This window comes from Gossypium hirsutum, chromosome D09 (genome assembly GCF_007990345.1).
Source record: "Gossypium hirsutum isolate 1008001.06 chromosome D09, Gossypium_hirsutum_v2.1, whole genome shotgun sequence".
Classification (NCBI taxonomy): domain Eukaryota; kingdom Viridiplantae; phylum Streptophyta; class Magnoliopsida; order Malvales; family Malvaceae; genus Gossypium; species Gossypium hirsutum.
In genome coordinates, this window is record NC_053445.1 from 47,599,844 (window position 1) to 47,622,888 (window position 23,045).

Sequence of the window (23,045 nt, forward strand, 5' to 3'; positions counted from 1 at the left end):
TATGGTTGACCAAAAAGGCAATATTGCCCCCTGTAAGCTACATATGGACAACCTGATAGAAAAACTAAGCTATATGACGTCATGGAAAATTATTCTGCTTCCAAGCATAGGTATTAGGCTACCCTAGAACTAAAACATATAAATCTACAAGTCAACAGCATCCTAGACTTTATCGGATCCTGCATCAAACATCTTATTCATTCCTTTTATCATATCAGTGTTATCAATGTTATCTTCTTCCCTCCTTTTATCAAATCAATGAAAGAAGGAAAACATGGAAGATGAAAGAAGGAATAAAATAAAATAAATTATGGAAGGTGGGGAGTTTGATTGGTGGAAGGGGATGATAAAAGGAAAAAATGGAGAGAGACGTCAAAATGGAAAAGGATATGCCACGTGGCACATTTTTATTTGCTAAACGTCTATAAACCTTAAGTTTTCATACTTTAGATATTTAAATCTTCCCAATAAGTTTTTTCTTTTTTAGTATTATAATGATTAAATTGTAGTTTTGATACCTCTATAATGCTCACATTTAATATTTAATCTTTACATTTTAATTTAGATTTAGTCATTATATTACAATGGTTAAATTGCACCATACGTCTCCAAAATATGGCTTAAATATCAAATTAACCCTTAAAGTTATTCTAATTAAGTAATCAAAGTATTAATATTATATCAACTAAGTTATTTTGTTAGCCTAGTTATAAGCTTAAGCATTAAAATGTTAGCTTAGATTTGCAATAGAGCATATGTGGATAAGAAATAAACAATGCCATTCAATTTTAAGAGGGTTTTTTTTTTGTTTTTCTTAGCGCATTTCACCCAAGTTGTTCTTTAGATAGGTACACATGTTTGAAACTTGATCCTCGTATTTTAAATATGTTTCATGTCATATTCAAGTCCGTATTTAATACTCAAGTTGATAATATAGGTTAACGAAAAAAAACTTGATTGATACGACACTAACACTACAAAGACTTAATTAGAACTTTTTAAAATTTTGATATTAATTTAAAATATCAATCATAGTTTAGGGACATAACGAATTAACCCTAAACATTAGATAACAAATACTTTAAAAAATATATAATGCAATTTCAAAAAAAATATTTAATACCAATAAAACTTTTGTATTATTGACTAAGGTTAATACTATGAACTTTGAATATTCAAGTTCGAGTCTTATCATGCGTGATTATCATGTATAAATCTTTAATTTTATCGTCAGTAGTTATTACGTGAGAGTTTTGTCTGGCTATATTTTAGTTATTGGTCTATTTAAATAGGGTGAGTAAAACTTGATTTGATTTGAAGAAAATAAATTTATTTAAAATTTTAAGTTAATTGAATTAAATTATTTGGTTTTTTATCAACTCGAATAAATTATTTTATTTTTAAAATAAAATAAAATAAAATATTACTATTCGAATAATTTAAATAATAAATCGGAATAAATTCACTTTTTAACTACATGATAATTAAAAAAAAGTGAAAATTGATGAATTTCAACAACAAAAAATACAAAAATTTCAGCGGGCGAACTCGGGCTAAGCCCTGACCAATTTTGGATCGTGGCATTTAACACCTTTAAAAACGATAACAATCCATCCTTCTAGAGGAGCGGTCGGCCCGGTGCCGGTGGTCAGTCACAGTTGCGCACGTGAGATCAGTCGTTGGAGCTTTCGATAAACTCAGGCCTTCACCATCACATACTGACATACACCCATTACGCTGGCATTTATAGCCTTCGACCGTTCAAAATTCAAACCTGCGTAACGACGTTACCCGCGCTGCTCCTCTGTTTCTGCAATAACCCACGCTCTCACTAATTTGTTCCTTCAGCATTTACTCCCCTTCACCTCCTTCCCTACTCCAAAACGGGCGTTATGCTAACCTAATTTAGGAAAAAGGAACAAGCTTTATATGGCAAATTTTTTCCTTCCTTTTCATAGTTCTTTTTCTTAATTTCATTTTTAGTGTCCATTTTGAATTTTATTGATTTGGTTTCATTTCATTGCTCCCCCCCCTAATTTTTATTTTTAACAAAAAATATATTGGTTTGATTTAGAGTAGTTGTAACTTGTAACTTGCATTATGTGATGGACGATTCAGATCGATCAGCAAGCCGCGGAGTCGCTTGGGAAGAATGAAAAGCAATTATCCGATGAGAACATTGGACACTCCAACGAAACCCAATGGGGGTGTATCTTTTAAGGATCAGTTAAAAAGGAAACCACAAGATAATAATGATTATCAAGGCAAATTGTTCAGTGATCCCATTTCTAATATGCCTAGTAATAATAATGATAGTAAGAGTTACAATTCAGTTAATATTACGAGTCGGGAAAAAGAAATTTCAAGAACAAGAGCTTCATCGAAACCTAATACCAAGCTTACGGATAGTGATTGGACTGAACTTCTTAGTACACCTAGTCAGGGGACGAGTTCTAGTACTAATGGGGTATTTGGAATTCGGAGCTCGAAGAAAGATGGCGGGACCAAAGGACATTTAGGGTCTCATTTGCCACTGCTGGAAGAGAAGAGGAAACAAAAGAGGAATGTTAATGGCAGTAAGCCTGTAAGGAGATCAGATATAGTTTTGGGAAATAAGTTGAATGGTAAGCGGAGCAATGCTGAAGAATCAAGTGCTTCAGTAAGGCCATCTAGTGTTGATAAACAGAATGATGGTAAGAATTCGGAGGAGTTGGAGTTGGATCACAAGGACACTCCTGCAAGCTTTTTGGTGAAAATGAAAGATTCAAGGTATGAAGAAAATGATAGGAAATTGGATTCTAAAAAGCTTCTGACCAATGTGGAAGGGTTTTCACTGTCTGCGAACAAGAACCAGTCAACCCGAAAGGTGTTGGATTTGGGAAGTTGATGGGGTACCTGATGCGCTGATAGGAATTGCTGATGCTCATGGTCAGTTCAGAACAACTGTAAGTGGGAAATCCAAGTCCATTGGCTCATCCAGAAGTTCAGTCTTTGATGGTGTAAAAGGGGCCTTTCAGCCAACGAGTGATGCAAGCTCTGATTTGGATCCAGATTCTGGCTCAACATCTGACTCTGAAAATGAACATGAGAGGGAGGAAAGGAGGAAGAGGAAGGAGAGGATTATGGCTGAGCGAGCAGCAGTTAAAGCTGTGGAGGCTATCAAATAACTAGAAAATATGGTTGCAGATTGGAAGGAGAGAAACAGAGCTTGGAGAAAATACTTGAGGAAGGAGCCAAGCAACATGCACAAGAGGTAATATTTCATGGCTTTTTTCAATATTACATGCACGCATTCATTTTTATTTCTTTTTTTGTTGAGTTTGATATGGAAATATTTTGTTCTGACCATGGGGATTCTTTTCTCCGAAAATATCCAGGTTATACACTTTGAAAATGAAATACTACCAGAAATTTGTTGTTCACAGAAAAAATATGATGCATTAAGCTTTGTTTTGTACTAGAGGGTTGGGTGATTAGGGGCTGACTGTAGTGCCATGCAATTGGAAACAAACAAAACTAGGGCTGCAGGTGCCACCAAACAAATTCTGTATATTGTTAGTAATAGAGTGTTTGACTTCTCTAGAGGTTACTCACCCCATTCGCTTCAATGCCTTTAAGATTTGAATCTACAATGTAGCAGGAATAGAAAAGCCTGGAAGTATAGCCAGTTCTACATTCTTCTTTTCCTCTTTCTTTCTTTAAGATTAGCAGCTCTATCTGAACTGCATAAAAATTGTGATGCCTTCTGTTTTCCTTTCTTAATTTGATGTGTGCCTTCAGTTTTCCTCTCATAAGTTCATGCTTGCAAGTTCTAAATGCCTACCAAGTTGAAGTGGAAAAAATCATGCTTATCCACGGATTTTATCATCTTCGTATATTGCTTTATAATTATTTTTACTATTTAAGGAATTATTATGGTTAGATCATGGTTATATTTTGTATTTGGTATCCATGTTATGGTTCGGAGAGTAGTCTATTTTGAATTAAGTACATAATTCAAATATTTTTTTCTTTTTTTTGGTACAATTACAATAAGGGGGAGGGGGATGACAATACCAGGGTTTGAACCCTAGTCCCTGGGTGCCAACAGAAGCCTCAACCTCTGCTCCAAAAAAGTGTTGGCAGTATATTTGGTTTATGAATATTGAGATTTGAGCATTGAATTCTATCCTTAGTTTTTTCCTTTTGTCCTTTTACTTGATTTTCATTCCTTATTTCCCTTTATCCTCTACTTCTTTCTATTCCCTTCCCTTGCCCTGTGGTTGAACTTGTCTGTCCAATGTTCAATTCTAGCATTAATGGCTTGTAATCTTCTTACTTCCGTCAGGCTTCAGAGCTGCAGACTACTACAATGGAAATGATGGATGCTGTTGAGCTAGAAAAGCAGAAACATAATAATACTAGAATGGAAGCTCTTCAGCGATTAGCTAAGCTAGAGGTGCTGCAGCAATGGTTTTAGATCGTGACTTCATGTTTCTTAAACAATTTTCTCCACATTTTTGTTGGTCTATTGCATTTGGACAGAAATTCTTGTTTCTAATATTGCTAGTAATTGCAGACCACTAATGCTGATCTTGCAAGATCACTTGCTACTGCACAGAAGAGACTTGAAGTAGAGGTATGATACTTTTAAATATCAATTGTCTGGTTGGATTGATCCCCTTTCTTCATTCTTTCAATTTTTATTTGTCAGAAAATTTCTTTGCTCTCTTTACGATATGTCATTAGTGCCTGGGTTCTAAAATCTGGTTTTTATCCATATGTTAATTTGTTTTTGAACCATGCTTGTTAAGATAACAGGTTAGAAAGAAAGCACATAACGGAGAAATATAAAGAAAACCAGTGCTGTTGTTTTGTATATCAGTCTCGATGCTGTTGCTTTGTATATCAGGATTACTTTTAGAGTGATCGATCTAGTAGTGGCTTGTACTGGCTTGGTTCTTAGGCCTGACCAATTTACTAATTGATGACTTCAGGAATTGATAGATATATTTTAAATGTAACTAACACCACAATGGAAGCTTTTCTAGCCTCATCCTGCCATAACCTTATATATGGTGCTCATTGCATTTTAGCCTTTTGGACCAGATTAATCGGGTAGCAGATCTCCGACGACAAATTGAGCTGGAAGAAGCAGCTCATGAAGGTATCTTTTATTTTGATCTGATAGTTTCTTTAAAGTGTGTGTGCAAGAACCTGTTCTCTTTTCCAACATCAACCCCAATAATGAGGACAAAGAAGAAAATATAAACCCACTTGCGTTAAATGAGTTTATGGAGGAAAAAAGAACAAAAAAGAATTAAATATTTATTGTTGCATCTAGAGTTGTGATAGCATTTTGGCTACTGATCCTCTTATGGTTGATGGGAATTGGCTCAGTGTAAAAGTATTTTTTGAAGCTAACTGATCATTAAAAATTAAAAATTAATGGAACTTCATACAGACCTGAAACTTTAGGTTTCAGGTGCTTTTGGTGTAAGACTAAGCTATTTTTTAGAGTTCTTTCCAAAGTGTCAATTGCCAAGCATTAAATTAAAACCAATCACATAAAGATGGATACAAAAAGGATCTTCAAGAAAAAAGAACAAAGGGGAGACATATCAGGTTTAGTTTTGACTCTGAGGGTGTCTTTTTGCTTATCAGGGGGTGGGAGCCCTCCAAAATGCTGTTTTTTTCCTTCTTACCAATTGTAGCTTGGAACTCTATTTTCTTTCCTGCATCATCTTTTCCTTTTTTGTTAAATTAAATTTAATTTATTTTACAATTAAGCACCTTGTGGTTTGTGGTGGAATAAACTACCACTTGAGGTTTGAGAAGCAGTATTTAACTATGATTTACTACTTGAACCTACCAAACTAACACAATTAACTTGTTCTCCCCATTTCTTTGTTGTGTTGTGGCTGATCCTTTTCTCTTTTCCTTGATCTGATCTTTCTTTTCTATCTCAATAATGCCCCAGTCTTGGATTTAATTGCTCCCTTGCAACCAATCTTTGTCCTCGCTTTTGCTACTACCCAACTGAAGAGACTAGATTTGATTGTTACCCAATAGCTCTTCCCTGATCTGTTTTCACTTTTCACTCTCTTGAGAATATAATGTAACACCCTCTAACCTCAGGGTTACGAGGCATTACCGAACATATCAGACAATCTACAAATAATTCTTAAACAAATAACAAACATATTATAATATAATCATAATTTTATATAAATATTTTATTATTACTAATTGACTTCATTTAAAAAAAAAACTCAATATAACACATTTATAAATATTTAACATTCCTTACAATTTCAACCCGCAACCAATTCAAAACTAATATCATAATCCATACAATTTCGTATTCAAAAACACCTAAACATATCTTAAACATCAACTTAGTAATTTACTAAATAAATATTCGCATATATTGTTTAAATTAATAAACTTCATTCTTTCTATTTCAACTTGTTATCAAATATACCAAATATGTTATGATAATTCTATTTCCATTTCATTACACTAAGTATCTATAATGACCCAAAATTCACAGGCACCGAAAAAATGAGTTATAGGGCCTCCGTCTTAGTAAACTGAGTTCGTAAATAATTATTAGGAGTAATCATGAGTCTAGTTGAGTGCTTAATTAAGTTCAAATTGGGTGAATTTAGCTTAGTTAATAGATATTAGGAAAAAGGACTGAATTGAATAAGGTGAGAAAGTCTGATTATAGATTAAAAGAAGATAAGGGGGACTAAATAGACAATTAAGCCTATTCTAATGAATGAGGCGGCAAAGCATAAAAATCTTTGATTTTTATGATTGTTTAATCATAAAATATATTATTATTGTTATTATTGTTATTATATTATAAATTAAATTGATATTATATTATGAAATAAATTAAGAAAAGACAAGTGTACAGTAAAAATAAAATACAAGTGTATTAATTTAAATGAGTACATTTGTATTATATATATAGTTAGTAAAAAAATATTTTATTATTTATTATTAATTAGTAAAAGACTGAAAATGGTAGAGGAAGTGTTGGGCCTCGACAAAAAGACTGAAAATGTCAGACTAACCGGGAAACGTGCGGGAACTATCAGCTCAAATCCTCAGCCAAAAAGATCAAAGGAATCTCAAGGTAGTTGGAGACCCAGTTATAGATTGGATAGAAGTGGTAAAAGCAGAGGGAAACAGATGACAGTATCTACTGGTAGCGTGAGAGGTCTATCTCGAAATATGGAAATTCCAGATTGCCAACACTGTGGGAAGAAACATAGAGGTCCCTCTGCTTTTACTGCCTTTATCCGATCTATAACTGGGTCTCCAACTACCTTGAGATTCTTTTGATCTTTTTGGCTGAGGATTTGAGCTGATAGTTCCCACACGTTTCCTGGTTAGTCTGACATTTTCAGTCTTTTTGTCGAGGCCCAACACTTCCTCTACCATTTTGGCTCGTTCAATTAAATCTACGAACTTAGTAATACGGTGAGATACCAACTGTACCTTGATCTCGTCATGCAATCCTTGTAAGAATCTTTTACAACTATCAGCTTCAGTCGGTATAAATTCTGAGGCGTATTTGCTGAGTCTCGACAATTCCCTCTCATAATTTATCACTGACATGTCACCCTGTTGTAGCATTAAAAATTCTTGTTTCTTGTCTTCAATATACATCTCTCCAACATATTTCTTTTGAAATTCTTTCTGAAACAGATCCCACGTTATCTGATCTTCCGGTAGATGTCGAACCACTGATTCCCACCATAGATAGGCTTCCCATTGTAACAGAGAAACGACACAAATCAAGCACTCTCAGGGGATACATTCCAATTGCTGTAAAATTCTTTTGGTCGACTCCATCCAATTTTCAGCTGTTGATAGATCAACTCCTTTCAGACCTATAAATTCAGTAGCACCATATTTCATTAATTCTTTTATCGGGGCCCGTCTTTGAATTGGTACTGAAGTCGTAGCAGGAGCAATTCCCGTTACTCTTTGTGAGGCATTGGCAATTACTCGTAATATATCAAAATCATCTCTATCATTTCTTCTTTCTACTCTAGGAGGTTGATTTCTTATAGGGTTTATGCTAGGTGTTACCGACTCGATTTCATCTAACCCGTATGATTCTTGATCTCCAGTATACATTTCCTGATTAGTATATTCTATTCTTTCATCTGACATCTTTAATTTATAAAACAGAAACAAACAAATAGGTCAGCATTTAAAAATCCTGAGTCAATTTTGACCCGACAGTGGCATGTATTTTTAGACTCAATTCCTAAACCCGATTTCGGCTGAGAATAGGCTAAACCTAGTAGCTCTGATATTAAAAAAATGTAACACCCCCTAACCCTAAACTATCTCCTGGATAGGGTTACGAGGCATTACCAGACATACCAGACATATCAGACAATATACAAATAATTCTTAAACAAATAACAAACATATTATAATATTATCATAATTTTATATAAATATTTTTTATTACTAATTGACTTCATTTAAAAAAAACTCAATATAACCCTTTTATAAATATTGAACATTCCCTGCAATTTCAACCCGCAACCAGTTCAAAACCAATATCATAATCCATACAATTTCGTATTCAAAAACACCTAAATATATCTTAAACATCAACTTAGTAATTTACTAAATAAATATTCGCATATATTGTTTAAATTAATAAAATTCATTCTTTCTATTTCAACTTGTTATCAAATATACCAAATATGTTATGATAATTCTATTTTCATTTCATTACACTAAGTATCAAAATATCATTAGTATCATTTTCAACCAAAAGCATAAGACATTTTCAAGTGACCAATATAACATCTAAGTACATGCCACTTTACCAAAAGAAAGATTACATCACCAAATTTTACACTGGAGTCGGGATCGCTCTGGATGCTAAGCCGGAACCTTAATTTTTACTAATTTGCGCACGGAAACAACCGTACGCTGAGTATATCATACTCAGTGGTATTACTATAATTCAAATTATAATATAATAACCAAGTAAATTAAATCATTTAACTTTAAAAATTTATCAAACTAATTCTTATTTAACTTTCTTTTCTCAATATCTACAATTCAATTTGGCTTTCAATAGTTATTATCATACACTATCACATTGAGCCATTATTTATCTCATGAACATTTAGTTCATGCTTTCTATTCACATTTTCATATTCAATTCACATTTTCAAATTATATTCCACAATCACATTTCTTTTCAATGGCTCAACTGATTCATTTCATTCGATTTAACTTTTCAATTAATAACCCCTATTAACAGACTCGGACTTTGGTGGATATATAGATCCAACCAAACACACTAGATTGGCACCCAGTGCCTCATCGGATAGTTCGAAGCAAAGTAGACACCCAGTGGCTCATCGGCCTAGACGAAATAAAGTGATACTCAGTATCTCATCAAATCTATCCGAAGTAAAATAGTGACACCCAGTGTCTCATCGACTCGAGGTCGAAGTATCCCTGAACTCTTCTAATCCTATGGCATGCCAACTATATCCGACTTGGCCCGACTAGTTAATAGGGTTTCCAATTCTCAATTCAAATTCACTTTCATTTCAAAATTTACTTTCAATATCAAATTCACTTTTTCATTCACTAATCAAAATTCAATTCAATACTAACACATATTTCTTATTCAATTCAATTTTCTAATTTCAATTCAATAAAGTTACTTACCCTCAATATTTACTTACCATAAATTAAATAAATTTAAAATTAATATTTAATAATGAATAACTTGAATTATAGTAATACAAACCCGAATTTTACGATTTCTCCTCGATAATTTTTTCATTTCCTTTTGGTGCCTATGTCTCAGGTTCTTTGTTAGCTACGAAAATTAAAATAATTTACAACCATTAATATATCAGTAATTTACAATAAATACTAAATTTCTATTTAACTTTCACTTAAATTCCAATTTTAGTCCTAACTAAATTCATCTATTTTTCCTATCCAAATTCCATATAAATTTAAATTTAACTATCAAATTTTTATCATAATTTCATAATTTCGAATTTCTTTCAATTTAGTCCCTACAACACAAAACTTATAGCCTAGTTTACAATTTAATCCTTTAATCAATTCTAATCAATAATTCTATCAATTAAACCCCTAATTCAATCATTTATTCAACATGAACCCTACTAAAAAATCTAATAATTTTCAAAATTTCAACTTAAATTCAATAATATTCAACTCTAGGACTCCAAAAACATCAAAATTATAAAAAAAAGGACTAAATTGACTTACCAAATTAAACTCCAAGCTTTAAAACCCTATTTCTCCTTACTTTTTTTCCCTTTTTCTTTTCTTTCTTTTTTTTCCCTGTTTCGTTTCTATTCTGTTTCTTTCTATTTCCTTTTTTTGTTTCTTTTTATGCTTTCATTTTACTTTAGTTTAATAATTATTATTTCTTAAATATTAAATAAATAAATATGTATTTTACAATTGTATGTATTTGATTTATTACACTTGTACTTTCTATCACCATACATTTGTCAACTTATTAATTTGTTCATTAATCTAATAATATAATATCAATTAAATAATAATAACAATAATTATTATTATTATAAATATCTATTTAATAAAAAATATAAATATTGCAAATGTACACACATATATTTTACATTTGTATTTTATCATCACCATCCACTTGTCATAATTTTAATTATTTATCATATAAAAATCTTTTACTAATTAATAATAAATAATAAAATATATTTTTACTAACTATATATAAATAATACAAATGTACTCATTTAAATTAATACACTTGTATTTTATTTTTACCTTACACGTGTCTTTTCTTAATTTATTTCATAATATAATATCAATTTAATTTATAATATAATAACAATAATAACAATAATAATATCTTTTATGATTAAACAATCATAAAAATCTTTTGCCGCCTCATTCATTAGAATAGGCTTAATTGCCTATTTAGTCCCCTTTATCTTCTTTTAATCTATAATTAGACTTTCACACCTTATTCAATTCAGTCTTTTTTCCTAATATCTATTAACTAAGCGAAATTCACCCAATTTGAACCTAATTAAACATTCAACTAGACTCATGGTTACTCCTAATAATTATTTACGAACTCGGTTTACTAAAACGGAGGCCCTATGACTCATTTTTCCGGTGCCTGTTAATTTTGGGTCATTACATTTGCTCGCATAAGATTCTTCAAGTCCTTTGGGAGTGGTTAACTGTTGGTTCTTAAATGATAGGATGCAAAATCTTTTAAGCCTCACTGCAGTTTTCTCTTTTTTTTTTGGGGCAAAATTTAATTTTAATTAGATTTTCTGGCTTTTTTGGTATTCAATAGTAGTGTCTTTTCAATAACTTGAATAGATGGAAATGTTTTAAATGCCTTTAATTTTTCATATTGACAATGATGATGTTGCTTACATCTAATTGTTATAATTTAGGGCAACAACTCTTGGATATATCATATACTCGCTGAGAACAAGATAATTATCTCGTTGAGATGAGAGTTCCATTCTTTTGTGCTGTTAATAGAATCAATTATAACAAGTCACACATTCATATTCTGGAAATACAGACACATAAATTTTGCGATTGAACTACCAAAATAGTATGGGCTAAGAGGTTAAAGGGGTTGTATGGTGCATGAGACTCCTGCTTTTTGGGCATAGGGAATGTCATAAGCAATCTCTTGACTAATACTATGCTGAAATAAGGACCTATTTCTATTGGACTTTACAAGTTACTTATACTTCTTTTTCACCTTGTAGAACTAAAGAGGAGGATTGCCAGTAATCATCAGAGTGGAACTAATCTGAACCAAGTGAAGTAGTTCATTGTATCATATTGTATCTATAAAATACTGACTACAGAGACTGCTATAATCTAGCATTTTCAGCAAAAATTCTTTGTACCAAAGGATTCTTTGGATAATCTTATCTGTTAACTTTTAATTTTAAAATGTTGTAGTTAGCAGCATCAAAGGGAATTGAATTTGGATGTGAAATCCTCGAGGCAGAGTACTCTCTTGTCGCTGATAAAATTGGACAGTTGCAAGACAAGGCTAGCTTTCTCTCTTATTCTCTCTCTTTTTGCCCTCTCTAGATGTTCACATTCAGTTATATAAATTGCAATGATATGGCAAGTTACATAAAGTTCAATTACGCCATTCAGCCATTGTTAGCTGCATGTTTCCTTTTTTTACTAGAATGGACAAGTAGTCATATGGATATAACGATCAACATCTCTCAACTTAATAGTGCTCAGTCATGCATTTGTATCCATTTAGTTACTAAAATTATATGAAAAATCTAGCATATAGAAATAAGGTCATATTAGTCATTCCTGTTCCTACATAGTAGGATTGAGGCCCATTTATTGATTTTTGGGGCTTAAAAGTAGCAAAATACCTTTTATTTTTTAAGCCATATCATCTTTCCCACTTTTCCTTTTAAACCTACTTTGGGAAAATTAAGCATTGCATATCCTTGTAGCGAACAACTCCAAAAAGCTAGAAGATGATGTTGGATGTTGTTGTATAAATTAAAGTCAAAGCTTAAAACGTATATAGGACAACAGAGAGGATTCTTTTTGTACCTGTAGGAGAAAGAAAGTGGTAATAGTTGTAGAGCTTGGAACACTAGGGAAGGTGTGAGAGTAGCCTTTAGTTTATGCATACAAAAAATCCATGTTGACTTTTAACTAGTGGTTATGTTAGAAAAGTCATTTCTCTAAGAAAGACATAGATGGGTTAAAACTCAGATGCAAGAGGCAAAGAGACATTAATTTTGATAAGGTGTGCCCAGATAAATATATCTTGTTTATTATATTTTTATTATCAGTTGTGGTGTCTTTATAATTCACAAATTAATTTCGAGAGTTTGGCTGTAAGTCTCTACTTGGTATGTAGGATGAAAAGGAGCGAGGATGAAAAATTTGTTAATTTAATGGTTAAGCTTCAAAGTAAGAAAGTGGTTTTGAATCTTAACCATTTGGTTAACAAATTTTCTATCACCACTCACTTCTATCATTGATAATTGTTAAATTCTATACTGAAGAAATCTTCTATTAAATCAAGAGAAAGAATACATCAAGAATAGTTTTTGAGATGAACTTCTGCCACCATATATAGGCAACATGAAGCCGATAACTGCTCATAACAACTAACAATTATTAGTAACTAACAGCAACTAACAATTAGCCTTAATAGAATTCTAACATAAGTCAATTCCTGACTCAACCATACTCTAACATTCTCCCAGTTTCTTTGTTGTTTGAACATTTGTGAACCTCATTGAGTGTGAAGACTCGAAGTGCTTGACGAAATGATTCAAACTGCTTAGGTGTAATTGGCTTGGTAAGAACATCCGCAATTTGATCTGATGATGGGACAAAGCTTACCTGCAGAACTCAAGTAAGAATCTTTTCCCGAATAAAGTGATGATCAATTTCTACATGTTTCATTCGTGCATTATGTGTGGGGTTTGCAGCTATAGCTACTGTTGATGTATTGTCGCACCAGATCACAGGTATCGACTGTGACAAACCAATCTCATCTACCAGTTGTTTAACCCACAAAAGCTCTGACACATAGTTGGCGAGACTTCGATATTATGCTTTAGAGGATGACCTGGACACAACATTTTGTTTCTTTGAACACCATGCAACAGGGTTTGGCTCGAGGTACACGACATACCCTGTGGTGGAATGTCGATCTTCAACAGACGAGGCCCAGTCAGCATCTGAATACCCAACAACCTCAACATTCCCTTTGGTGAAAATCAAACCATGGTCAATAGTCTCAATAAGATATCTTAGCACACGTTTGACTGCTCTCCAATGAGTCTCACTTGGACAATTCATATACTGGCTCAACTTGTTAACACAAAAGGATAATTCTGGTCGAGTGATGCACAAATACTGGAGCATCCCTACTGTACTTCGATATAGAGGAACATCAGTGAAATGAGAACTACCATCTGAGACAATTAATTTTGGAACACTTACCATAGGTGTAGGAACAGTTATAGCTCCTATCATACCAGTCTTAGTAAGAATTTCTAATATGTATTTTTTCTGACTGAGCAACACCCCTTGCGCCATATGTTGTACTTCAATACCTAAAAAAAAAATCTAGTTGCCCCATGTCTTTGAGTGCAAATCAATTATGAAGTTGATGAACCACACTGTCCACCTCATCATTCGAACTATTTGTTATCATAATATCATCCACATATACTTTAAGTAGCACCACGCTCCCTGATGAAATACGAATAAATAATGAAGTACCAGCTTTTGAGGTATTAAAACCAAGTTGAGTAACCAAGCACTGTTTAAGTGTATGAAACCACGCTCGAGGTGCTTGGCGTAGGTCATAAAGCGCTTTGTTCAGCTTGCACACTAGTTGCTGACCATTTGCATCTGACACCTCAAAACCAAGTGGCTGCTCCATGTATATTTCTTCTGTCAAATCACCATTGAGGAAGGCGTTATTGACATCGACTTGCCTCAAAAACCACCCTCTCATAACAGCAGTAGCAAGCACGATTTGGATGGTTGCTGCATGAACCACAGGGCTGAATGTGTCGCGAAAATCAACTCCAGCATGTTGAGAAAAACCCTTGGCCACTAACCGAGCTTTATACCTGTCCACTGTCCCATCGGCCTTTTTCTTTACTTTGAACAATCATTTGCAACCTACAACGCGTCGATGAACGGGAAGAGAGCACAAATTCCTTGTATTGTTGTTACGAAGGGCCTGTAGCTCATTGTGTACTACTACTTGCCAATGCTCATTCTTCATTACTTTATGAATGTTTACAGGCGTATCACTTGATGAACAGACTGTTGTGGTTAGGTATGCTTTAGGTTTAAATATTCCTGCTTTGCTACATATGACCATGGCATGAGAATTGAGGTGTGTAGTGGGTTGAATAACAGTAGGGTGACATGTAATAGGTGACGATAGTAAGGAAACAACAGGTGGACACGAAGCAGGTGGAGGGGATGTTAAAGCAGAAGGTTGATAGGATGGGCTAGGTAAGATAGGTGGAGTAGATGTAGAAGTAGTAGGTTGATAGGATGGGCTAGGGGAGGTACTATTACTAGACACCAAAGGAGATTGTGAGCTGTAGTTGATGTAGTGAGTGATGGAGAACAAGGTAGCATGACAAGTAACTTGGAACTAGACTTTGATAAGACAGTGGTGGTGGGGTCATATTTGAGTGACTCTTTTTTAAAAGGAAATGTTGACTCATGGAATGTAATATGACGAGAAATATACAATTTTCCATTAGCATCTTGACACCGATAACCCTTATGTAGAGGCGAATAACCTAAGAATGTGCAGGAGTGGAACGAAACTATAGTTTGTCAGTGTTATATGGTTAAAGATTCGGAAAACATAAACATCCAAAGACTCAAAGAAAAGAATAGTCCGGTGGAACCTGGAATAATTTTTCATAGGGTGACATTTTACTTATTGGAGAAGAAGGTAACTTGTTTATCAAGTATACCGCACTGCTGAAAGCATCATTCCAGTAGAACAAATGCATAGCAGCATAAGCTAACATGGATAAGCCAACTTCTACGATCTGTCTATGCTTTCTCTCAACTAATTCGTTTTGCTCAGAACTGTATGGACATGAAATCCTCCGCTGAATAGCTTGTTGAGACAAGTAATTCCTTAACGCCTGAAACTCACCACCCCCATCTATTTGTAAAGCAAGCAGTTTGCAACCAAAAGACCGTTCAGCTTGTTTATGAAACAGTGGAAAAATGTGCTGCACTTCAGACTTTCTCTTTAAAAAATAAATCTATGTGTACTTGGTACATGCATTAGTAAAGGCTATATAGTAACGAAAGCCACTAGAGAAAACTGGAGTAGGACCCCAAACATCTGCAACTATCAATTGTAACGGCGTAGAATACACAGAGGTAGACTTAGAAAATGACAACTTGCATTCTTTGCCTAAATGACAAGCAACACATGAAATAGAATCTGCAGACGAGCCAAAATCTATATTACAACGGTGTAATGCCTTTTTAAGCGTAGCAGTACAGGGGTGTCCTAGTCTAGAGTGCCATAGACTGAGAGGGAGAAGCTTAGTAGCAGCACAGCAGTGAACTGAAGTAGGGAACCCAACTGGTTGAGATGAGCCAGATAAGTCAAGCTTGTACAGCCCACTATGCACGGAACCTCTGAGCAGGATCTCATTGGTTTGAAGGTCGCGAACACAACACTGTGTAGGCAAAAACTCAAACATTACTCGATTATCTTTAGTAAACTTAGATACCAATAATAGGTTTTTGGTTATCTCAAGCACACACAACAGAGACTTTATGAACAAAGGACGTGACCGTGTAAGGAGAGAAGACTGACCAGTGGATCTGATAGAGAGAGCATTACCATTACCATTACCCATATACACCTTACCTGAGCCAGTGTATGGTGTACTGTCACTCAGAGAAGAAGGGGAATTAGTGAGGTGGTGAGGTACGCCTGAGTCTGGATACCATGCGTTATCACCCACAGTTTCAGGTGTAACAATAAGAGCCTGAGACTGAATTGATGATGATGATCCTGGGACAAATGTACTGGCATGCTGCAAGTGATTAGCAGCAAAAGGATTAGTCCACAGCGGAGTAGGTGCGGGAGGGGCATACCATAACTGTTGTGAATAGGCAGGCATCCAGGGATGAGGCGAAGCACCATTGCCAACCATGCAAACATTTGCCTGAGGAGAAGGAGGCGGTCTATAACCTGTACTCTTATATGTGGTATCAAATCGGTAATAACACCGATCAACAAGATGACTGTGATAGCCTGAAATAGGGCCTAATCGGAATAGTGGTTTCGTAACCACAAATCCGAAGTGAAATAGTTTTATTTTATAAATTTTTATTAGTTACTGATTGATTGAAATATTGTGTGAAAATGTGAATAGAAAATTTTAATGATTTAGTGCCTAATTGAATTTTTAGGACTAAATCGAGAAAAATGCAAAGTGTGTCTAATTAGTGATTAAATGACTTAATTGAATTATTGCATGAAATTGGAAGTGTTTATGTGACAATTAGACCATAAATTAGTGTTATGGACACAAAAGGGTAATTCTAGAAAAATATCTAAGTAATGGGTCAAGGGCAATTTTGTCCAAATTGAGAAAAAGACAAAATAAAGAGAAAATAAGTGTCCATCTTCTTAAAAATCAGAAGCTTGCTGCCGAAAGTTTCATGTTACCATAGCTAGGGTTCTTGATTTTTCTAAGCTCAATTGTAAGTGATTTCTTGCCCTGTTTTTAATTATTTTCGTATTTTTATGCTTATTGATGCTTGAATTTCATGTTTCTACTATTTAATTTAAATGAAATTAAAGTTTAAAAATTGACCCATTCATGATATAATTGTAAATTGATTAGTGATGTTAGATAATGAATGTTTGAAGTGTTAATTACAAGTTTTACTAGATGAATTTTGATGAAAATGTTGAAAAATGGCTAAATTGTGAAAGATGGTAAAGTGTGCATAAAATTGTGATTTTGTGAAATTGAGGGCTGTTATGAGCATGAAATATGATTTAGTGAAGTTTGAAATTTAAAAATTTAATGAATTTTATTTTTACGAGCTTTGGGACAAAAGTAGAATTTTTGAAAAGTTACGGGGAAAAATGTAAATTTGCCAAAATGTTGTGTATGAATTGTATTTGAATGAAATATTGATAAAATGTATTAAATTGTGTTAATATAGATCAAGAAAGAAGAAATAGTGGAAGTGATCGGGGAAAAGAGAAAGTTATCGACTAAATTACAAAAATAGTCGTTTTGCATCCGAGGTAAGTTACGTGTAAATAATAGTTATATTTTTATAAATTGTGAATTATATTTGATATGTGAATTAATATTCAATGTGGAAGGAAAATTATTCATGAATTATTCAAGTGTTAAAGTGTTGAAAATAAAGTGTTAAGTGTAAATTCCCGGTTGAACTTAGGAATAGAAGTGGATACAAGTGACATGTCACTAGAGATCAGTGTTACAGTGAGTCCCGAGTGCTGAGTGATCTAGCATGTGTTGCAGACCCGTGGACATTTCCAGTGTTATTGATCAGTGGTAGCTTCGGCTACGTTTCAGTGGTAGCTTCGGCTACATAACAGTGGTAGCTTCGGCTACATATCAGTGTTGCACTTATGTGCTAAATCTCTACGTATCTGTGTATATTCCGAGTGTTCAACGGAATTAATAATGAGTTAAAGTGAATATGAAATGAAGTATGTATACAGGTACATTTGAAAAGAATGAGCATAAGTGATAAAGGTTAAGTGTGAAAATGTATATGCAAGTGAATTGGTAAGATTGTGCATGTGTAAGTGATTGAAATTGCTAGGAAATGTTTTGATTAGTTATATGTTAAAAGTGTTAATTATTAAATGAGTAATTATTGTTTACATGTAACTTACTAAGCTATTAGTAGCTTACATCTTTCTTCTTTTCCTTTGTTTTATAGTGATTTGAACTTGGTCGAATTGGGGATCGTCGGAGCTCGTATCACACTATCATAATCATCTCGGTATTATATGCTTTTCAAAATGTTTAAACTATGGCATGTATAGAGTCTTAATCATTTTGAGTATGTTCATATGATATGGCTAAGATTAGCTATTGAAATGGTTAGTAAAGATTATGTTTTGGTATTATGTATGTGTAAATGGTAGCTAATACAAAGAAGTAGTTTCTTTGACAGTAGCAGTGACGTGAATGTGAAAAATCACCATAAATAGTATAAATGGAATTAAAGAATGAATTATATATGGAATTAAAGCTTATCAAGTATATTTTTATATAAAAGAAACGGTGTAGGCAAAGGAATTTTGTATTTTGAGATATTTGAATTTTAGTGAGACAGGGTCAGAATGGTTTTTGAAGTCCCCTGTTCTGATTTTGGAAAATCATTATAAATTGTACAGAAATAATTATGGGTCATAATTTATATGTATAGATTTCTTAGTGAGTCTATTTTCAAAAGAAACAAATGATAACCTTATATGAATTCTGTGCAATTAGATAATTTATTTTTAGTGCCAAGAGGTCAGACCTGTTGAGCTGTGAAACAGGGGATACTTTAATGAATAAATTGTACTAATTGGCTAAGTCAAAAATTCTGAAAATTTTATGGTAAGTAGGAATATGAGTCTAGTTTCAGATAAAATTTACAGATTTAAATTTTGAGTCTCGTAACTTGAGTTATAATTAAATTAGTGACAATCATGCAGGTGGACAGTTTTGTTGTGAACAATGAATTTAATTTTAAAAGCAAATTTTTATGCTCTGAATTGGTAAGTTAAATTGGATGACATCTCGTGCTCGATTCCGGCGACGGTCTCGGGTAAAGGGTGTTACAATGACCAACCTTCCCACATAACTGGCACTGAAATCACGAACCTGAAAAATGACCTCGCCCACGACCACGAGCACCTGATGAGGGTCGATAAGCTGGTAGAGAAGAATTATTGTCAGCAGAGACAGTAGGCTGATGAGTGACCATGTTGGCAGAACTAGGAGCATCAGACACAACTAGTTGCTAACGAGCTTCAGCATCAAGTAACATAGTAGTAACACTCTGGACACTGTAAGGAATTGAACTCGCAGTAATGATTGTAAGTACTGACTCATACTCGGACGATAGACCATTTATGATAGCTGTAACATGTTCTCGTTCACTAATGGCCTCTCCACAACTAATAAGGCTATCACAGTAGCCTTTAATTTTCATCAAAAACTCCTTCATAGACAAATCAGCCTTACGTTGAGAATGTAACGCCCTTCTATAAAACATTAATTGAGAAGTAGTTTTGCTGCCAAACAAACTAACAAGAGCATTCCAAATCTGGAGACTCATATCAAGACCAATAAGATGAGGAAGAACAACAATACTCACCGATGACAATAACCACGACGCAAGAGCACTATCTTGCTGTTCAAAACGAGCAAACTCTAGATTTTTTTGTGAGATACCAGCATCATCAAGAAAAAACTGAGAAGGAGGAACAAATTGCGGATCAATAAACTTCTGAAGCTTATAAGTTTTTACTGCTAAGAGAACTTGCTGACGCTATAACAATTAATTATGATCATCAAGAAGCACGCTGATCTTTTTGGTAGAAAAAAACCGACTATCAACCACTTCATCCGGTAGAACTGACGACATCGCCGGTGCAACAGATTGAACAGCAGATGGGCTAGAAGGGGAAGTCATGAACGACTACCTCAAGAACGAACAAACCTCTGATACCATGTTAAATTCTATACTGAAGAAATCTTGTATTAAATCAAGAGAAAGAATACATCAAGATTAGTTTTTGAGAAGAACTTGTGCCACTATATATAGGCAACATGAAGCTGATAACTGCTCATAACAACTAACAATTATTAGTAACTAATAGCAACTAACAATTAGACTTAACAGAATTCTCACAGAAGTCAATTCCTGACTCAACCATACTCTAACAATAATAAGCAAAGCTTTAGAGGCAAACTCACTCAATCCTTTATGTATTGGCTAAAGTATTAAAAGTCTAGATGCATTCCAAGTGGTATCAAGGGTGAACGGTGCAATTAGGTGCTAGAAACCTTATATTGCTTGAGGTGTAATATGCAAAAAATGTGCTAACTTGAGTGAAGGCATAATATATACATGTGTGTGTTTTTGTGTGCATATATATAATAAGCATAAGATATATAATTATCATAATAAACTCTAAAGAATGATTCAGTTTATCTACTAAACATGCAAAATTTTCATTTTCTTTCTTTTGTTGGGCCATATCCATGATTTCCTTATGGTTTTGTGTTTGTTGCTGAATACATAAATATTGAGAAGTGAAGAGTTTGATATTATCACCTATCTTACTGGTAAAGTAAAGCTAATGAAAGTAAAAGACATTAAATAGAATTTCGATTAGGTAAGCTTTTTTTTTTTGCTCTTGCATTGGGAAAGTGTGCACGCACTAGAACTTAGGTGCACTAGGTGTGCGCCTCCCTCAAAAGGGTTTGAAACGCTTTTGTTGTTTGGTGCTAAGGCCTAAGGCACAATGCCTTGACAACACTGTACATTCCCCAATTTCCCAGATAAGTTCCTAATCTTCCTTGTAGCCATTTAAGACTTTAAAGCATTATTATGTTTGTTGAAACCATCTTTTGAAAAACAAAAATGTTTTAGGTTGTCGACTTTTTAAAAAATTAAAATTGGGAGTCGCCACCAATCTTTATTAGGGTGTGATTGGATCACCTAAAAAACGACTTTGGTCTACGAGTTTTAGAAAAACGGATCCGGGAGTCAGTTACGTATGAGGAATGATTAGCACCCTCGTAACGCCCAAAATTGGTACCTAGTTAATTAATTAGTGTCTTAAGGTCGAGAATTTAGAAAAAACGTAATCCTTAGCAAAACTTAAAAGGCTACGTATTAAGACCCTTATTATTTCAGAGAAAGAAGATACCACACCCAATGCGTTAGGGCACAACATTCTAATTTTCCCCAAAATGAATTGGGCCAAAATACTTGTACAATAAAATTTTAAAAGAACATCCACTTATCCAAGATTTAAGAAATCACACCCAATACGTTAGGACACGATTCCTCTAGAATCCCAAACTCGGAATATTTCCTTTACTTTAAAAGAACATCCACTTATCCAAGATTTAAGAAATCACACCCAATACGTTAGGGCACAATTCCTTTAAAATCCCAAACTCGGAATATTTCCTTTATTGTTTTTAGAAAAAAATTTCATTTCGAGAAATCAATCCGTCACATCCAATATGTTAGGACACAACGTGTTGAATTTCCAATAATGAATTCTTATTTTTTGATCAAAGAGAAATGCTCGATTGTTAGACTTAACGAAGAAAATCGGAACCCAATACATTAGGGCTCAATTTCCTTGAAAATCCTAAATTCAAGCATTCTCTCAAATTTGAAAAGTTTGAAATCGAGTAAAGAATGATGTGATGCTATATTAAATATACAATGCAATAATAAATATTACAATAGCCTAGAAATAATATAAATAAATGAATAAATAAAATCAATATACATAATAAAAATAATCACATACAAAATATCAAATAGATCATAAAAAACAATTCTTTTTAACATATAAATGAAAACATGAATTAATAATCGAATGAAGAAAATAAACAAAATATAAAGAATAAAAGGCACATAATATATACATTGAAATTAAAAGCCATACACATAATTTACATATGTAACTTTGGATTAAAATTTATAAAAGCAGAATATATAATACATTTGTGAAAATAAAATATAAATTATAAAGTAAGTGTTAAAAAATACATATATTTGAGCATTTAAAAAAAATAAATATATTCATATATATATACAAGTATATAAAAAACTGGTTAAAAATATTAATATGTATACATACATATATATACAAAGATAAATATAACATATATAGATTATAAAAAAATAATTATATATAAATAAAATAAAATAAAATAAAAATAATTACCTCATATTAAAAAAAATAAATATGCGAAAAATATTATTTTTTTTTAAAAATATAAATACGCACATAGAAACAAGTGTATATATATATAGCTAAAATAATAATAATTACATATGAAAATAATAATAATTACATTAACAAAATTAACTAATTTTAAGAAAAATATAAAAAAGGATTAAATTGAACTACAAGTAAACAAATTTGGGGTAAATCTACAAATAAATAAAATTTGGAGGACTAAATTGAATGAGCGAATTACATAGAGGGGCTGGAAGGGAAATTTTCCCTTCTCCTCTAAAACGGTGTCGTTCAAAAGGATTAAATTGGAATTTAAAATAAATAAAAGGGTAAATTAAAAAAATAAAGAAAACTTAATTACAAAAACATTAAAAGACAGAGGGGCTAAATAAAAAATAAATAAAATTCGCAATGGTATCACATTCTCCCTTTTTTAAAATCATGAATAAAAAAAATAATCGAAAGAAAAAAA

At 33.1% G+C, this 23,045-nt stretch overlaps 2 protein-coding genes across 3 annotated transcripts; both read left to right on the plus strand.

Moving 5' to 3' along the window:
• Positions 1-1,622: 1,622 nt before the first annotated feature.
• LOC107890852 (golgin candidate 2-like) lies at positions 1,623-12,796 on the plus strand. 2 transcript variants are annotated; one of them, XM_016815429.2, is made up of 6 exons: positions 1,623-3,253; positions 4,328-4,438; positions 4,559-4,618; positions 5,089-5,146; positions 11,796-11,848; positions 11,995-12,796. In XM_016815429.2, the coding sequence occupies exons 2-6, from the start codon at positions 4,352-4,354 to the stop codon at positions 12,127-12,129; spliced, it is 393 nt and encodes a 130-aa protein (XP_016670918.1). In that variant the 5' UTR covers positions 1,623-3,253; positions 4,328-4,351; the 3' UTR covers positions 12,130-12,796. The 2 variants fall into 2 exon arrangements, with proteins under 2 accessions (XP_016670918.1, XP_040956993.1); XM_041101059.1 differs by lacking the exon at positions 1,623-3,253 and having other exon boundaries at positions 3,639-4,438.
• LOC107892483 (golgin candidate 2-like) lies at positions 2,171-3,167 on the plus strand. The gene is made up of 2 exons (XM_016817559.2): positions 2,171-2,769; positions 2,855-3,167. The coding sequence occupies exons 1-2, from the start codon at positions 2,171-2,173 to the stop codon at positions 3,165-3,167; spliced, it is 912 nt and encodes a 303-aa protein (XP_016673048.1).
• Positions 12,797-23,045: the final 10,249 nt, after the last annotated feature.

Bases quoted from the DNA above. Each gene is read 5' to 3' on its own strand.
- LOC107892483 (XM_016817559.2), top strand. From the start codon at position 2,171: ATGAGAACATTGGACACTCCAACGAAACCCAATGGGGGTGTATCTTTT. The intron at 2,770-2,854 runs GTATGAAGAAAA...AACAAGAACCAG, and splicing joins GTGAAAATGAAAGATTCAAG to TCAACCCGAAAGGTGTTGGA.
- LOC107890852 (XM_016815429.2), top strand. From the start codon at position 4,352: ATGGAAATGATGGATGCTGTTGAGCTAGAAAAGCAGAAACATAATAAT. The intron at 4,439-4,558 runs GTGCTGCAGCAA...TAGTAATTGCAG, and splicing joins AGCGATTAGCTAAGCTAGAG to ACCACTAATGCTGATCTTGC. The intron at 4,619-5,088 runs GTATGATACTTT...CTTTTGGACCAG, and splicing joins AGAAGAGACTTGAAGTAGAG to ATTAATCGGGTAGCAGATCT.